Source organism: Aptenodytes patagonicus, chromosome 7, assembly GCF_965638725.1.
Source record: "Aptenodytes patagonicus chromosome 7, bAptPat1.pri.cur, whole genome shotgun sequence".
In the NCBI taxonomy this organism is placed as follows: domain Eukaryota; kingdom Metazoa; phylum Chordata; class Aves; order Sphenisciformes; family Spheniscidae; genus Aptenodytes; species Aptenodytes patagonicus.
Window position 1 is genome coordinate 17,979,436 of NC_134955.1, and position 18,558 is coordinate 17,997,993.

An 18,558-nucleotide genomic window follows, 5' to 3' on the forward strand; every position below is an offset into this window, starting at 1 on the left:
GTTAACAGCATGCTGGAGGAAAAAAAGGGTCAGCCTCGGTGTCATTAGCATAAGGGAAACCATCAAAGTGAGGCAGTACATAGCTTGCTTTCACAGACTGGGTGTGAAAACAGGTATTTTGGTTATTTTGTTAGTTCTTCAAAGTCCTGCTGTTTCTGAGAGCTAATAACAATTCTTGACTCCCCATCGTCTTAAAAATATGCTGATGTTCGATGGGTTAGGTGGAAATACCTGATGTAACAACACACTAAGGTACAGGTCCCTGAAATCAATGAACAATTGGGATAGCTGAGCAGTGCAGAAGTTTTAGGACATCTGTCCCAATGTTTGGTCCTTAGAGGCAACTCAGAGAAACCTACAGAACTTACTCCATTGCACAGCCTCTGACACCCATCCTTGTTTGCGGCCAAGGCACAGGATATGCCAGGAATGCAGAACAGAAAATGCAGTACATGGCAGCTCTCTGGACTATCAAGACTCCTCCAGCCTCTCAGTACAAACACCAAGTTCTAAGCTCTACAACAAAATTAATTTATTTTATAAGCTGAGATAAAGTGTAAATGCCCATGCTATGTATTACTAGTCACTGAATCAACAGCTCTAATAAACTCTTTCACAAGACGTTTCTGATTATGGAGATAAAATAGGGCTGGGCCCCATATTACAACAGGAACAATCCTAGAAACTCTTTGTGCAAGACAAGTCTAACAGAACTGACACTTCAATCATGCTTACAGTTTTCATACTACCAAAGTAAATGTAAATTAGATAAAAATAAATTTAAAACATTAAATGTGAGGTAAATACAGCTTGTAGTTACATAAATCAAACTCTCATGCTTCCTAGGTTATCCCTAAGTACAAGCAGACACTGTTCAAGAAACCTTTCCTATTACGCCCCTGTCCTGTTAATATTCATGCACACAGGAAGCTCCGCTGAAGTCATGATGACTACTCATATGCACAAAGTTAAACATACTGCCCAACTGCAAGTCTCATGCCATAAAAACTTCACGTATAAATGTAGAACCTAATTTGGTCGCCTATACCCATATAAGTAATTGATTTTTTTTTTTATTTTTCCTCTCCTAAAACCATGGAATAAACTCTCAGTAGGGTGGAGTTGCCAGAGGCTCTACTCAATACAAATGAAATACAGCTAGAAGTGTTTTTTCTAATCATTGCTAAAAATAGAAATAAGTTCTATATATAAATATATATATGTAAAGAAGCATACACACAAATGTACATGAAGAAATAACAGGATGACCTCTATATCTTCTTGTTCCTTCTCTATGCACAAAGTCAGATATTTGTCACTTTTTTCATGGCATGCCAAGTTTCTAACAGGTTGTTCATTTACTCATTCCCCTTCCAAGAGCAGTTAGTGCTCAGTGCTGAGATGCACTTTCTTACCATCAAACACAGAAGTCAAGAAATGAAATAATGAAGTTTTTAGAAAAGGAACTCATAGAAGCTTACTTAGAAACCGCCGAGAAAAAGAAAGCCACCAAGAAGTCCAATTGCTTTTGGTTTTTAGCCAGTTAATTGAACCCACTTAATCCAACATCGCAAAATAAAATTCTTAATGCATTCAATTTGTTTAAGTTACCTTCTCTCTACTAACTCCTAGAACCTCCTTTCTCCTAAGACATTGGCACTCACTGCTCTTCTGCACTACAGTTACACCACACCTGCAGAGTTTATTCCAGTTTTGCCTACCCAGGGCCACTTAAAGCCATTCAAGAGCCACCAGCTAGTGACAGCTGGCAAACTCAAACCTGTCTCAGTAGTCTATCATATGTAATCAATTGCAAATAGAACTTCGACAGACTCATCCCATTATTTCCTAGCTAATTCCCCCTGGGAAAACAAGCCAGCAACCTTCCACTTTGAATCATGAAGCTAGTTTTGCCCCTGTCCCTCCTTCCGAACTTCTCCCTTTCCTCTCTCTTTGCATCAGTTCACTGCACTGTTTCAGTTTTTCAGCTTGATATCCGTTATGTTATGTCAGCTGTTACATTACGCTTAAAACAATAGACTCCAGCTGGCTGAGGTCAGATGTGAAAACAAGGACCTAACAAAGCCATAGACCCTCCAGTTGTATTGAAATTGAGATACACCCTGAATGTAGCACTTAATGACAAACTACTTTCCAGACATTTGGGTAAAGCATAAAGGAAACACCTGTCACTGCAAACATTACACACTAATCCAGATAAATGCTAAATTTAAAAATCTTTCTTTTCACTGCTGGGCTCTACTATGCACCAGTATTTCACAGTTTTAATTTTTTTTTCCAAGATGGAATTTGTATTACTCTGCTTGTTTACTAAAATATTAAATAGTGAAAAATGTGTATAATTTCAAAGAAAATATGTTTACCATGTTTCTTTTAGAGTTTACCAAGCAAATGCTCTGAGTTTTACATGGATTTACACCCCAGAAAAGTTTAGTCAAACTTTAACCCTTAAGTAGAAAGCTTGACGAAAGTGAACATTAAATGTAACAGTGAATGAAACATACTTTTTTCAGTGATGCTATTTTCTTAGACGCACCGTTGAACAGAATTTATTGGAATGCAGCTATACTAAAAAATAAAGAAACAAAACACTGGTATACTATGTGACTTATGAGAGCAAACATAAGCTGTTGAGAACAGGTGAACTACTAAAAACTCTAGAGCACATATCCCCCTGTTTTTCAAAATGCTGCATACAATATAAAAACAATGTTTTCTGAAAAGTATCATGCTATTGTGGTTCATCTATGAAAAGCTGGGAAGCTTGCTCAGCGCAAAAGGACAACTTGGCACTGTGCTCATTTCAGTCTTTGGCCAACACCCCCATGCTGCCAACGAGGGAGATCATCATGTCAGACCATGTAGGCCACCAAGCAGCCAGCCGACAGCACCAGTCTATCACTAGTGGCTCGTGCTGGCCTGCAATCTGTCACCAGCTCTACCGTGAGCTTGAGGAAGGTCGCTCTTCCCAGAGCCTTAGTCTTCAGAGTTTGAGCCCCAATAAATGCTTGGTGCTTCATAGCCATCTCATCCCAAAGTACCGTGGACATAAATGCTAAATTCCGATTCCTTTACTCACAACGACGTAGCTGCACACTTTATTTTAAATGACAGTGTTCAGGTATGCCACCACAGAACTCCAGGTACAGAAATCCAAGAAGAGACATTATTTTTTTTTCATAGTTCTTAGAAAAGGCAGAAATGGAAGTAACCAATTTTCTGCATCCAAGCTTATCTTTATCAAATACACACTCCAGTGTAGCAGAATAAAATGAGAATTCAAACCCAGAACTTTTGAGCCTGCTAGAAGAAATGTATGCAATACATGTAAAAAGAGTTTTCTATAAAAATCACTGGTTATTCTTATCATATACATCTAAAAGTCATTTTTGTGGTAACTTTAAAGAATTTTAGTCAAATAAACTTTTTCTTTTTTCCCCACTGAAAAGGAAACACCTAGGACAATAGCAAGAGCATATCTGGAAGGACATAACATACTGGAAATCTTTCAGTGTGTTAATAAGTTTAGTATCTTTTTCTTTCTCCTCCATGCAAATAGTTGTCCAATTCATTTCACTGAAAACTTTAATTGTTCTCACTTTTTTCTAAAAGCCATCCACATGATGAGAAATCAGGTAGGCCAAACAGTGTGAATTTTGTGGCTACAACCACAAAGTGGCCAGAGTTGTCTCTGGCAGCAATGTTTACACAGCCCTTTTCTTCCACCCCTCTCTCCCAGAATTATTTTGTTGATTACTTGTATAAAATTCCCCAAGCCCATGTGAAAAACCATCTCTTTATTAATAGTTCACTTCTTCCAAAAGATATTTTTATCTACTTCAGGACACCATCCAAGGGCTGAATCCAGCCACCCCAGATGGGACACAGCGTGGTCCAATGCTGCCCTCTACAGATTTTAAAGGCAAACTATAGCTGCCTTCTACAAGTGTGTGATTTTCAGCACGTGTAAAATTAAAAAGCTGCTCATCTTTCTATTACTGGTCTTAGCACACTTTCCTTCCATATCACCTCTTCATTCCTTCCTGGCATTCCTCTTCAGCTTAGACTTCGTCTACACCAAGCAATAACAAGAGGCTTGTCTTTTTTTTTTTTTAAAGCCCATTTCATTAAACTCGTTCAGCTGTCCCTAACAGACAATCTTATTTCCACTTTAGAAGCATCTGATTTGGCTCCGTCAGACCTGTTCAGAATGGACATAAAGCAGAATTTAAGCTGGACTAAAAGCATGTTCACGCAACCTTCTGAACCAAATTAATTAAATCCCTTTAACATCACATTTACATTAAACACATAATTCTCCTATACAGACCAAGGGAGTTGACAAGGGATTGCTTTGAGAACAGCTGGAACAAGTTAAGATGTTACTACCAGCAGCACTTCAAACCAACGCAGCTGATTTTGCAGTGAAGCAGATTAAAAGCACTCAGGTTATCTGCCAGCACAGCTCAGCCACAAACATCAGAACCACAGACTGAAGTGCAGCGAGAAACACCTGGGTTCAGATTCAGAGGAAGCTCCTTGTTCCAGCTACTAACTATACTGTCACCTAATTAAAAGTGGGGAGGGCAAATTTCATTTCTATTCATGTTCCTGAGCCTTCGAATCACTCACATTTGGCCTTTTTACTACAAACTAAAATGTAGAGAAGCTGATTTTAAATGAAAGCTGGGATTCTCAACTTCAGCTATCGATGGAGTGCAGAAAGGAAATGCTGCAGTGAGTGATTCCCTGGACAGGTCTATCTGCAGGTCCAGTAAAGGAAAAGGATTAACCAGCACAAGTCCACCACACACACACACACACACGTCTTCTACACCAGCTGACCTCGCTCTGGGTCAGACCAGGGGACATTGCTGAGGCTGCAAAGACAAATTTTTCACTTTCTTAGCTACAGTTGTTCTTTAGAGAGTCTGTAGACTAGATCAGTCTGTAGAGCTATCACCAGGCATCCTTTACAGACATTAATACCATTTAATTTTTCAAAAGAATGAAAATGCACCCATGTCCAGTTTGTGAGTCTCTGTCTTGGCCTTCTTAACCAAGGAAGATAATCAGAAAAAAAAAATGCTGGAACCACTTCAAACTATTTGGAACATTTGTTCTCTGTGAAGACAATCTTCAGAATCAAAAGCTGTAGGTATTTTTCTCTTTCTTTCTCACAAGACCCACAAAACACTCCAGCAAACAAAACCCAAGGCTTATACTCAAAACAAAAGTTTATATTAAAAAAGAAATAAAATCTAGATTTCTCGTAGGCCTAGACTCTGTGCCACTTTCTCTCAATTGTAGGAATAATTTCAGTGCCAATAACATAAATGTTAGCCACCCAAAACTATTACTTTTTATCCTAATTGATAGTCTTTTTAATTTTTCAGAATTGTTTAGTCTCTTCAGTAAGAAGTATGCTAAAGTAGAAAAGGAACTCAGAAAACAGAAAGCTGGAAAGAGCTTATACTTTCATCATAAAAACATACCCTTCCTTTTTTTTTTGTTGGAATCAATATTGAAATGAGATTCCTACCAGAAAATAGCTTTTTCAGGCATACTAAATATCCCTTGGTTCAGCAGAATATTTAATCCCCTTGGATCAGGCACTTGGATTTTCTTAGATCACGCTGAGATAACAGCATTCTGCTGTGTTCTGGCACCATAAAATCCTTGCTTATGAAAATAAAAGAAAAATACGGCCTCTCTGGGAACATACATCTCTGAATTACTTTTTTCCATAGTTTAAATATTGTAGTCTCAAAATCAATTTTTACACAGATATACCACATTCTCTTTATGAGTCATGGCAAAAGCTCTCCTGCACCACTATTTTAAATGGGCCAAGTGTACATATACCCTTCAAAATGATGATCCTTTCACAGTCTTGGCTCAGGCTCCAGCTCACACTGGGCAAGTGCCAAGGAGTAACTGGAGTCAAACCCCTCCAACAGCACCATCTAGTGAAAAAAAGATAAAATAAACACATGCAAATTTAAACAGTTTTCACTGCATTCTGGAAACTAACAAAAGGCCAATTCTCTCCTAATCTCCCATTACAACTGCATTTAGGTATAGCTTTCATCAAGGCTCTTTGCCTTGTGAAGTGTGGTGACAAGTAGAGAAAGATTCAACAGCTAATTGTAAGCTTTTTGTCTAAAACTGGAACACCACTTGGAACACATATAAACTTTCCCTTGTTTATTTTTCCAATGTTAAGCTTGCATTTTTCTTATTGTTATGAAAAATAGAAGCATTTTAAAATGCTTTAAAATTATTCATAACATAACATCTTCTACTTCCTCCTCTGGTATTGGGAGGTGGTATTATAAGACAAGTGGCTCCAGAATAAAAAAGAAATTATATATACATAAAATCTCAACAGCCTTTTCAGCTCTTATTTTCATATAATTGTAATATCTTGTATGACTATATCATTGAAGCATGAAATTCTTGTTCATGAAAAAGGGCACACTCAGCTTCCATCTCTAACTTTAATGTGACCAGTCTCCCTGGTTTCAAAAAGACTATCTGCTGAAGTTGTGTAGGTGCTTAGATCTTTCACAGGGTCAGAGCAAAATACTTTGGCTATGTGGAGGAAATAAAGTAGTATAGCTCTTAATTGTGGGTGTTTTCAAGGGTCTTGTTTGAATAGTTTTTCAGTCAGAAGGAACAGATTCTGTACTTTTCCCAACACGCATCTTCAATGACATGCAACTCTCAAGTGGGCTGTAGAAGGGATTCTGTAACAACAGTAGTTTGCAGATAACACACACGTGCTTTTACAGTTATTCCATCTAATTATCAAGATGAATCAGATTTACAGTGCCCATGCAGTAAGCTCATCTGAATCAGACTTGTTCCATGGGGCTGTTCAGCTCAGCATACCCGCATGCTAACTTTGAACACTCATTTCCAGACATTGAGCATGATACACTCATTTTTTGCATTTCCAGACCTATGGCTGCCTGGTCAAAGCCTCCCCCCCCCAAAATACAAGTCCACAAATCTCAACTAGGCAAAATTTCGAAGCATGACACTGCACATTTGGTACCACTATCTCAGCCTTATATTTGATGCACTACAAAGCATAATTCATTTAGAGAGCATTCTACCCTACATAGGAAATTATGTCTAAATAAAAGGCAATCTGCTCTTGACAAAGCTTCAGTAATTTTTCCTTTGGAATGCAGATAGGGAAAGGTGGACTCAATTTTATAATCTTCAAAAGAAAGAGTTAAAAGGTCTCTAAGTGTTACTTTAATTATTTAAATCTCACAGAGCACACACTAGGGCAGTATAACTCAAGTTTCATGGAATGACTTGAGATCTCATAAACCTCAAATTCCACATGGCCGAAGGTTCCCTCCTTCTCACTGTCACAGTTAAGCCCAAGCAGAAAAGCCTTCTTCAGGATTCCCATACTCCTCCTGGTAGGTTGCTGCTACACTGCTGCTCCTTTGAGGTCTCTCTCACTCAGTATTAGTTTGTAAATCAACTTGTTTGCCCTTATTTGCTCACATAAAATGACAGTGTTACCTACTTTCATTGTCTGGCTCCAAATGAAAACTCTTATTGCGGTATAACTAAAAGTCCCTCTACAAATACAAGAGAGAAATTAATTCCTACTGCAAAGCAGTAGAAAGAGTGCTCTCCTAAGCTTTAGTAAGTCTCCTTACATCACCATTTGGATTGGAAGCTTGCACTGTGTTTTTTCCTGTTTTCTTTTTTAATCCCTGTATGCTGTTACATTTTCTTTTACTACTTTCTTTGCATTTTACAGTTTCTCTTCAACCAGTCATCTGTGATTAACTCCCCCCTTAAGAATTCAGTTACATCTAATTTTGCGAGCTTGTAATGATATATTAGAGTGAAGTAAAATCTTAAAATAAGAACAGAATAGGAAATTTTACTGGGTAGACACTAGCAGGAACCAGATTCTGACATTTATATTTGTGTTGCAAGGTGCCACAACTCCTTTGAAAGTCCCACCAAAACTGGATAGAGCAGAGAGCACATTGGGCCATCTACTGCTTTGGACCAATAGATCACCATAATCCCCTTAAGTTTCTTGAAAATTACCACAGTTAATCCTTTAAGAAAACAATATCAGAATATGCCAATACTGAACAAACAAACAACCGCTGAATTCCCAAGAAACCATGATAGTAGGATTTCAATGTTAAAAATTAACCATAGTTTTTCTCATTGTATAGAACAGGAACACTGATTCACACTACTTAGAAAGCAAGATAATACAGAATAGTATGAACACCCAATACATACTGGTTATTACATACGTTGTATGTAATCCTGAATGCATTGCATACATATTACATTGAATGTATTACACACATACAGACAATACATACTGCATACAGTATGAACACACAAAATGAGTTCCATGATTTCACGGGGGGAATGAAATATCACTGGTTATGTTGTGACTAGAAGTTATTTCATTGAAACAACACGCATGTAAAATAATATGATATATTGCAAAGACGAGTGAGATATCGCAAGTGAAATTCATCACAGAAATTGGCAGAAGTATCCACAACTACTGGTTATGGATAAAAAAAAAACAAACAAAAAACCAAAATAACACACAAACTTAAATCTGTACAAAAAGAAAACCCCAAACCACAAAACAGAAAAGGTACTGGATGCAGAAATACATGTATAGACTCTCTTAGCTGGCAACTAATTATAATGTTACACCTAGGAGTTCAAATATCTTACAAGTTAGTTAAAAATAATAGACCAGGCATGAAGATACCTTAAATAGAAATAGTGTGATTGACACTAAATTTAATGTACTATATTCTTATTCTTACAGTATTCATATTAGGTATAAAACCTTAGCATATTGAATAAATAAACTGACAAAATTTATTACAATTCATGGGAGTTTTAAGTGAACTTTTTCATGTTAATAATGATATACATAACAATGATATTACTGGTGCACTGCTACAATAACTATTTTGAACAAACATCTGAATTGCTAGTTAGCATTTTCTCAATACAGTGACAGTGTTTTCACAAGTAAAATAATGATCATTTATTTAAAAATACAGAGAAATCAATGATTTAGCATGGGGTACCCCACCACTGAGGTACAACATATTTATAAATTTTTTGTATGTTTAAAATCATGCCTCTTCAACTTCAAAACTAAGGCTCTTCAATGAAATCTGAGCTGGCAGGACATTAATACTCTTGGAAAATTTCTTGATACACAGCTGTTGCAGCACTAGTGTACTATAAACAAGAGGTAACTATAGTTTCTCTGCTGAAGGGAAAGTGCGTAAGACAGGTAGAGCAAGTTGTCTTAACTCTAAAGTCAATGAAAATATGTGAGTTTTCCACTTGTGAAAGAAAGCTGGATCTGACATCAACTAAAAGAAAGGACTTCCACTTGCTTTTTTCCTCCCCTATGGTCAGGTGTCTGGTCTTCAGTATGGCTGAAAAATGGATTAACCTGAGCAACATGAGGGATTCAAGCTTAATTAGAACAGCCGTGTGTGTTGGACACAACATAGATGCCCTCAGTATAGGCCATATAGGGCAAGACTTGGTTTTTGTGCTACCATGACTTTTGGTGGTTCTGCGGCTTTACAGACTCATTAGGGAAAGGCAGAAAAGCCTCTTGTCAATTAAACCATAAGGAACATTCTGCTTGATATGGTATTAGCTCAGAGATCAGGATTTGCACGTTAAGAACAAGCATGCATCAATCACATTAACATCCACATACATACCATCCAAAATAACGTCCCTGTAGCAAGAGCTGCATACTGTTCAATTGTAGAAAGCACGCTGAAGATAAGGCATATCAGCACAATAAGGAAGCTGTAAATAAATAAAAAAAATAAAAATAATGTAATGCAGTCTAGTAAGAACCTAGAGGGAGGACAGATAATTATGCCATTACAAATTATCTGTACACACAGAAATGTCATTGGTATTGGATTATCTTAAAACACAGCTGGTAACTTCTGAGTGATCCTGCTTCATGTTGGATAGTTTATTTCTCTTCAGACACTGAGTTTTTGGGTTGGACATTATCAAATGAAACCACACAATAACATTAGCTTTAGCCTACCTCTAAGACTTGCTGTTTCCTAGCCGCTCAGGAAAACAGCACTCCTTGTCCTTTCCCATTGTAAGGGCTACTACAGCTGAATCACCACCACACAACCCCCCCAAACATGTTTCAAATATTTGCCTTTTTGCTGTTCCAAATTCTAATAAACTGCAAAGAGAAATCCCAACTAAGCCAGAGCTTAACAGGCTCTGCCCACACTGTCTTTCATAACCAATCCCCAAAAGGCCCCAGATAAATAAAATCTGACATTCGGCATCTAAAACACAATCGAGGACTGATTCCACTTTTAAATAAAACAAAATTTCAAAGCAACTATCAGAGAGAGTGGGAATATAATGGTTTGTTCCCCGGTCCCCCCTGCCCGAGTGAGTCCTTAGGGAGGGGGTCCTGATTCCCAAGGTAAGATTCGGGACAGCCAGGGAGTTGCAGCAAACTCAGCCCAACTGCCTGTAGACCCCAGAGAGCCTCTTCCCCCAGCTAGGGAGCAAGGCTGCCCAGCCCTGCAGCCTCTGCCTTCAAACCCCTTCCCTGAGCAGCTTCAGCTGTGCCCACCACCCCACAGGACTGCTGCTTGCCTTAAAGGAACATTAACACATTTGGGAAGCAAAACATTTAAAACCCAAACTGGATGCTACCCACTACACACTAGGCATAGGCAACTTCCAGTTCCCAAACAACTGCGTGTTTCCTTTTAAAACATGACACGAGCAATGAAGACTTAAAACATTCACTTATTAAACACAGAGCTAGCTAGGGATATTTTTCATAATTCTGTTGAGACAAGCAACACCAATCCTTTGCACTTGACAGAAACTTGCTGCAAAATCCAGTAACTAAATCATCCCCCCCGACACAGATCTCTAAAGCGGTTAATCAGGTTTTTTTCCTCAGAAAAACAACAACAAAAAAAGAATTGACATAATGAATAAAACTGAACTCAAGAGGAGAAATATTAAAACAGGACATCAGCGGCTGCAAATTGGCATGGCTCAGCTGAAGTCACCCAGAGCCTTTATCTTTTTTCACATAAGTGAGAACTTCATTGGGTGAATCTTTTGAAAGGCTGAGGACTCAAGAAAACAAAAATGTGTCAAGGTTGACACTATAAGCTAGACTGCCCAATGATAGCTTCAAAATACAGCGCATATAAGTCCAATGCACACATAGACAAATGATATTGTAAACACATTACAAAATCGTGGAGAGGAAGTTTGTAGGTAATTAGGTACAAAAATCAAATTAGTAAGTGATGACAAATTGGAGTTAATATGATAGAGATTATCATATATCAACACAAACACACATATGAGAATATACTTTTACCTAGGCAAAGTATAAATATGTGGGTGTTTCTGATTTATCTCTCAAATCTTCTCATTTTACCTTGTATGTCTAACTTTGGCCATTCTTAAATAGAGTAAGGTGTGCAGACAAGGCAGGGGAACGCAAAGATGAGCCAGTCATTTGAAACATAACATAAATGTTCCCCAAGTGTCCAGTCCTTCTATCTGCAATATTCCCACAATTGCTTAAGACCGATACACATTGCAACATGAACATAAATGGGTTCAGTTACACGGAGGTAGTTAAGGGTCTCTGGATAAAAAGTCCAACATACATAGAAGTACCAGTTCAAAGCAAACAACAAGTCACATGGGATGGTGTAAGCTGTCTGAATACACCTTGAGCAGTAACAATTAATACTTATTAGATCCCTTAATAGTAGTATACCTGTTAAAAGTGTAACTCGGCCAATACATGAAACCACAAGAGGGCACTAAAGCAAAGACTATCCCATTTCTGTACTTCTCCTAAACAGACACAACTAAAGAGAACCTAATAAGGATTAAAGGTGAAAGTTTGTGTGCCTAAGTGACAGGAAGATAAACTTAGGGTAAATCGTTTGCCAAATCTCTTTGCTTGTTACTATTAGAGAAATTGAAGGCTGACATAAGAACTGCATCAAGTGCCAGTCACCGCACTACCTACTTTTATGGGTTTTCATGCACATGGATCTGTGTCAGTCTTACTAATTTTTTTTTTTTCACCCCCAGAAAAACTCTTGAAATTTATTCTTGTGCTCTTTCCAGGCTGAAGCATGAGACACCTTCATACCCACAAATACACATTATGCAAAGCGAAACAAAGATGTTCAGTCAGATATTGCTGCTTCTCATCTGTTTCTTTGGCATTACAGAGAAGATGCCCACAAGCCCCACTAGTACAGCCATGCTAGTGGAGCACCACAGCTAAGCTACTAACCCTGTCACACTGGTATCACTATTTTGTTTCTGAGACTAGACCAATTGCACATAAGTAACAGAGGGTGCAAAATTAAGAGATTAAAAAAATACATGGTCCTCCTCTGACATCAGCCTGCTGTTCATTTCCTTCTAACACTCAGCTCTTACCCTGTTTTTGTTTCAGTATTAGTGGCTTCCTCCTCCACTTCTGACATGTAAGAAGGGAGTGAGGCACCAGGAAAATGAAAAACAGGAAGTTTGCCACTTTTTTTTTTTTTTCTTTTTTTGACAGCTACCTCCCCTCTCTTCAGCCAGAAGTGGAGCAGAGATTCTCAGTTACTGCCTACTTTCACTTGTTGACAGCAGACAAGTCCACAGTAGTTAAACAGTTATGAACAACAGTTGCAAGGACAGACTCTGCCTCAAACTTGAATTTGCTCTGTGTGAAAATCATCCTGGGGAAACTTCACTGACAAGTCTCAGAAAGCTTCCACTGCTCATGTGAGAGCTGTGATTATTTTTTTTTCCCCAAGTAGTTAGAATCTAATTGAACTTGTGTGAATTTTCACAGGGAAAATCAAAAGTACAACCCTGACAACCGAAGATAAAATTTTAAAGCCCCCAAATCAGTGTATTTTTTCAAAGCAAATGTTACAGTTTTCACATGCCCAGAATAATCTTATCATTTTACTGTGATCACTATTACTACATCTTCCCAAAAAAGTACTCACCTAAGCATGTAAACTCTTCATCCAACCAGTTAATATCAGACAAACTGATGGGCAACTGAAACCAACCTTACCATAAGAAGCATTAGACAAATTACTAGCAGACAGCCCTACCCTAATCAACCACATAATTTGAGACAGCTAAGTTGAGAGCTTTGTTTCAGACAAACTAAGACTCACCTGCAGGTCAAAGCTCTGTTGTCAGTGGAAAGACACTGGACACCTTCAGGGAGCAATTTATAGCCCATGTGAAGCAAGTTACTGTGCAAAATGTTTAGTTATTTCAACTGTTGAGCAGGTGAAGGCTCTAAACAGGGACATTTAAATTAGGGAAACAATGTCAGCTATCCAGTGTGCATACTAATCCGAAAACACTTATTAGACTTCACAGAAAGTCATTTACTCTTCACTGAGTTGTAGCCAAGCTACTTTACTGTAACATAACAGGTGAAAAAGCATGTTACTTAGCCAGCCTTGATTCTCTGTCTCACAGTAAAAAATTAAAAATACCTTAGCTCCCATATAATATCACTTAGGGGTTTAAAGATCTAAGACAGATGAATGGCTTAATCAGTAGCATCAGCCACTCTGGAACACTTTGCTAAGCATACAGTCCCGTGCCGATTTCACCAGTTGTATATGGGGTAGCAGAACAAACATTCACCATCTGCCCTAACAACTCCCGTATAATACTTTTTTCTTCTAAAGGAGAGACAGACAGCAGAATACTGGAATTTCTTTTAACTCTAGCAGTTAGAAAAGGCTTAGTCTCTTGGAAACCACCAATCTCTTATCTCCTGAAACCCATTGCTTGTTTACCCTCTAGGCACGAATGCGACCATTTTCAAGAAAGGAAGCAGAGCGATGAGGAGTACAGGCTTTCATCAGCTCTGATCTAACTCTCAGATTGTGGGGCCAAGGAAGCATTAGAGATGAGGCGATAGCATGTGAAGTCTTTCATATTGCCTGTTCCAGGTTACAAAGTAGCATCTGCCTGCATGTAGATAAATCACAGATACTGCATCAGTAGATGCACTCAAAAATACTTAGCTTTGTGGTTAACTTGTATCTAACAGTGCTACATTTCTTTTAACACCAAGAATTTTGCAAGTGTCTGATCATCTCTGTACTTCTGGATGTGAAACCATGAAACCACTATTAAAGCAGCATGGATGCTAACACTGACAAAGCAGCAGATGTTTTCTTTCATGGACTCCGCTTTCAGTAGCCTATTACAAGGTGACCTGTTTCCTCTCAGACAGCCAGCACTGTTTTACTAGAAGCCAGTTTCTGTGGTTGTCTTTTCAACCCAATGTTTACAGGCACTGCATACCTGGTGGTCATACCCAGAAGTGGAGCTATCTCAGTGCGCATGAAACGACGTCAGCGTGTAGCCCTCCAGTAATACTTTGAGCCCACATACATCCAAGCCTGTATATAGAATTGGGATGTGTGTCTATGCTACACTACCCATTAAACAGAAAAGCACATATAGACACAGGTGTATATAGAGTTACATGAGACCGTGCATGCACAGATGTGTCTATGTGGGCAAACGTATAGTAAATAATAAGATTTGGCTTACTCCATGAAGTCAGCCATATGATTTAGATACCTTTTTGTCTGAAACAGGTTTGAGAAGTCAGAGCATTTCCAGGAAAGAATCATACAGCTGACAGGTAAACATGACCAGCTAGTACATGCACTATATTTAGCAACATATAGGAAATATATAGGGAATATATTAAGAGCTAAAGGTGGATTTAATGGTTTCTGACTATTCTAGGATATATTTCGACTTTCAGAACAGACCCAGACTTAGGGCTTTTTCACTGACCTCAGTGGCAACTGCAGAAACTTGACACATTACAGGTAGCTATCAGTACTTTGCAGCCTCCAGCTCTGAGCTGCTGCTTTTTTTCCTGTATTTAACTATGGGTTTAGAACATTAGCATGTCTTTTTTGTGGTTTGAAACAATATGTGGAATGATCAAAGGAACAATTAACCACTTACTGAGAGATAACAATGCTCATTTAGTAAATGTCACAGGTAGGAGAACTGATAAAGGTTTATAAAATACATCCAGTGATATGACCAGGAACATTTCAAAAAAAAGGAGCATGAGACAAGCTGGAAGTACTTACTCACCAGATTAATATAGTCTCATGCACACGCAGCCATCATCATCAAAATGAGTATTAAAATGTAGGTAGATTTTATTCCTTCTTGCAGTGTTTCTTACATATCCTCAGTGGGAGTCTTTCCATGAACCTGGAAAAGGTTGGCATTAGGCCCTAAATTAAGCTGAAACCTCAAAAACATCTAATAGATGAGAAGGGAGATGCAAAGTTCAGCTCAATTTATATAAAGCCAACTTGAGTTCTAACCCTCCAGGAAGACAGCCAGTTTTTCCTTGTTCAATGTCACATAAGAGCTGGCTTACATCTGCTCTTTCAAACAACTTTTATTCATTACAGCTATCAATCTTGAAGGTATCCAACTATCAGTGCCCTGGCATACAGGGAATACTATTTTAGCTTATAATTGCTGGATCTGTGCTCTTTATTTTGGCATGAGGTCAATGGCTAGTTGTAGTTCATCCTCTCTGTCTACTGGAGAAAATGACTGAAACTGAAAAAGAAATAGTCTGTAAGTAAAAAAACATCTTTTGCGTCCTTCTACATCTTTGGTAACATTCTGCCTAAGCCTCCTTCTTGAACCTCTGTCTGTACCTTACTTTTGGGCAACTGGATTGTCTTTCTTTGAATGTACAATTTTGTTCAGTCACATGCGTGATCAATCACCAACCGTGCAACTTCCTCACCAACCCTGTAACTCAGGGAGGGGGGGCAGTGGTGGTGGTGTTTTTTTGTTTTGTGGGGCTTTGTTTGTTTGTTTTTACAGGGTGAATTAATTTTTTGCCATTAGCTTTTAACTGTGATAGGTTTCATAGGTAAACAAAGTTTAACCTCCTCTAAGCATACAGCTTTAGAAGAACTGTCAGGATGACACTGAGAATGAACGACATGAGTGTGCAGATTAAATATGGGCAGATTCTTATCTTGATCATCATCATTTGCAAACTACAATGCTGCTGCATATCCAGTTCATGTTAGTTCATTAAAACATATGACAGCATCATTATTTCATCTTTCATCTCCATAGCTTATACATACTGACACTTTTCAGATTGTGAACACAAAGGTCAATGGTATCATAAAAAGACATTTTCACACAGCTTTCCAGGCAACAAAAAGAGTTATTACAATGAGGATTTAGACAGACCACTTCAGGTAAGACAGACACTGAAAACAGGGGATCACTCTTTCACTTTGTCATATATTTGGTCCCATTCCAGGCCAGAGAAGCCAATCCTTACTTAATTTTCATCAGGAAAATCCTGATGAAAAACCTGAACAGGTTTATATTACTACAAGTCAATATAAATCCCTAACTACCTCATGCAGTACTGCACAGTCATTTCCATGGTGTAACTAGGTAAACATTCATACTAATCCGTATCAAGTAATTTCTTACTGAAGCTAGGCACCAGGTCTTTCTTGTTCTTTCATTCAAGGCATTTTGGGATTGCTTGAGGAAAAAAATTCTAATAAAAGGTAGAAGTTAGAAAGGGAATAGGTAGAACTTGTCAAATGGAGGACAGCTGACAATAAGAGAGAGGAAAGGACTCTAGAACATAAACAGCATTGCCAGGAAGCTAATACAGGATGGCAATTTATTTTATGGGATCATCATCAAGTACAAATACCAACTGGTGCTTTTAAAAGTGAGAAACTCGGATAGGGTTGTTTTTTCAAAAAGAAACAGGATTTCACCATGCAGAGAAAACTTTCATCCTCAATGAAATTCACACACATAAATATCCTGTATACGTAGGTCTTACGCTGAACTCTTTAGCACGTCTGAACTGAACACTGGAAAGACACTAATTCTGTTACGACTATAAACCACCAGAGCACAGTGCCAGTCTACTAATAGAAGACTAAATGAGCATTCAATTACGCAACTGGTGGATGTCAGAGGTCCTCCATCACTTCCTCCATTAAAAAAAAAAAAAAGTGTTTGTTTTTAAGAGAATGGTCTGGTGAAGCTACATGATTAGAATGAAGGAGCCCTGTACTTCAATTCATCTTTGCCCGTACTTTTGGCCAACTTTGAAGTTTTAATTAACACTGTGTTTTTCTTCCAGAGTATGGCTGTGAACTCTCTAATCTTTGAATGAAAATTGCATAATAACTGCATTAGCTATGCTGCCTAACCAGTTCAGCTAACTTGCTTAGGAGAGAATCATTTAAGTTCCAAAAATATATAAATTTTAATTTGGGTCTAGATACATTAAATAGGGCAAAGTACGAAAAAAAAAAAAAAAATCACTGTAGCAAGGAGTTAGAAGAGACCAGCAACTTACACAAACCATAGCTGAAGACGAAACAAGTTAAAAAAAAAAAAAAAAGTACCTTAGTCCTGATAAAAAAAAAAGAAAGGTAGGGGTTTAAACCTCCGGCCATGCAGGCTCTTTGCATGGTTTTCCTCTAAGGATTTGTCTTATCTTTTTCTGTTTTGTTTTTGAGGCAGGGGAAGGAAGGAGGGGTACAGCCCCTTCCCATATTCCAGCCTCTGTGCAGCATGAGGATGCCCAGCAGAAGGGGAAGTACACTTGTATTCATGCAGAGAAGCATGATTCCCGCCAGGAACTGGCTACAACCATTTCCTGTACAATGCACGTTTCCTCTCATGTCCTACACAGGTCAAGCTAGTAGACAGATCACTATTCTTAGTTGTCACTTGCCGTCAAAAAACCTTCAACAGACAAAGTGCGAATGCTCTGTTTGTGTTAGCTTAGGTCTATCAGATAGAGCTTCCTGTTAATATGTATTTGTTCCAACTGTAAGGCAAAGTATAGTTGGTGCTTCCTGAAGGAAACAATGGCATAATTTTTAACCAGCTCCTTGACTCCTTGTCAAAGAAATACTGTCTTCTAGCTCCCGTGTGAGAAAGCAGTTTTACTGTACAAGAAAGATCATATACAATACAGGGTAGTCTGATACTAAGAAAAACAGGTTAGCTATACAGCTAAATAAGCAAGGTTTCTATCACACTTATGTGGCTCTTCTGGGAGATTAGAGTCTGTAAAAATAATTTAAATTATGGGCAGTGTACCAAAGCACAAAGCACACAATGAATCAAAAGTAATTTAGGATACAGCACCAGGATTATTGCAGAAAAGGCCTTTAAGGTCTTGGCAAAGGGTATAATTGCAGTAGAAATGCAAACCAGACGTCAAGATGCTTCAAGAGGAAAGTTTAACTGCTCACAAAAAGCAATGTTATTGCATCCTGCAACAAGGTATTGGTTTCTTTGAGAATAGGCATGGTTGAACAGGAAAAAGATGATAGGTACTGTGTAAGAGACTGGAAAAAGTACATG

The 18,558-nt window shown here is 38.2% G+C and overlaps 1 protein-coding gene across 1 annotated transcript in view; it reads right to left on the reverse strand.

The window, feature by feature from the left end:
* KCNQ1 (potassium voltage-gated channel subfamily Q member 1) overlaps nt 1–18,558 on the reverse strand; it is a 360,358-nt gene that overhangs the window by 300,830 nt on the left and 40,970 nt on the right. Inside the window, exon 2 of the mRNA XM_076344173.1 lies at nt 9,792–9,882. Coding sequence (XP_076200288.1) covers nt 9,792–9,882 — 91 coding nt within the window. The remainder of the gene's footprint in view (nt 1–9,791; nt 9,883–18,558) is intronic.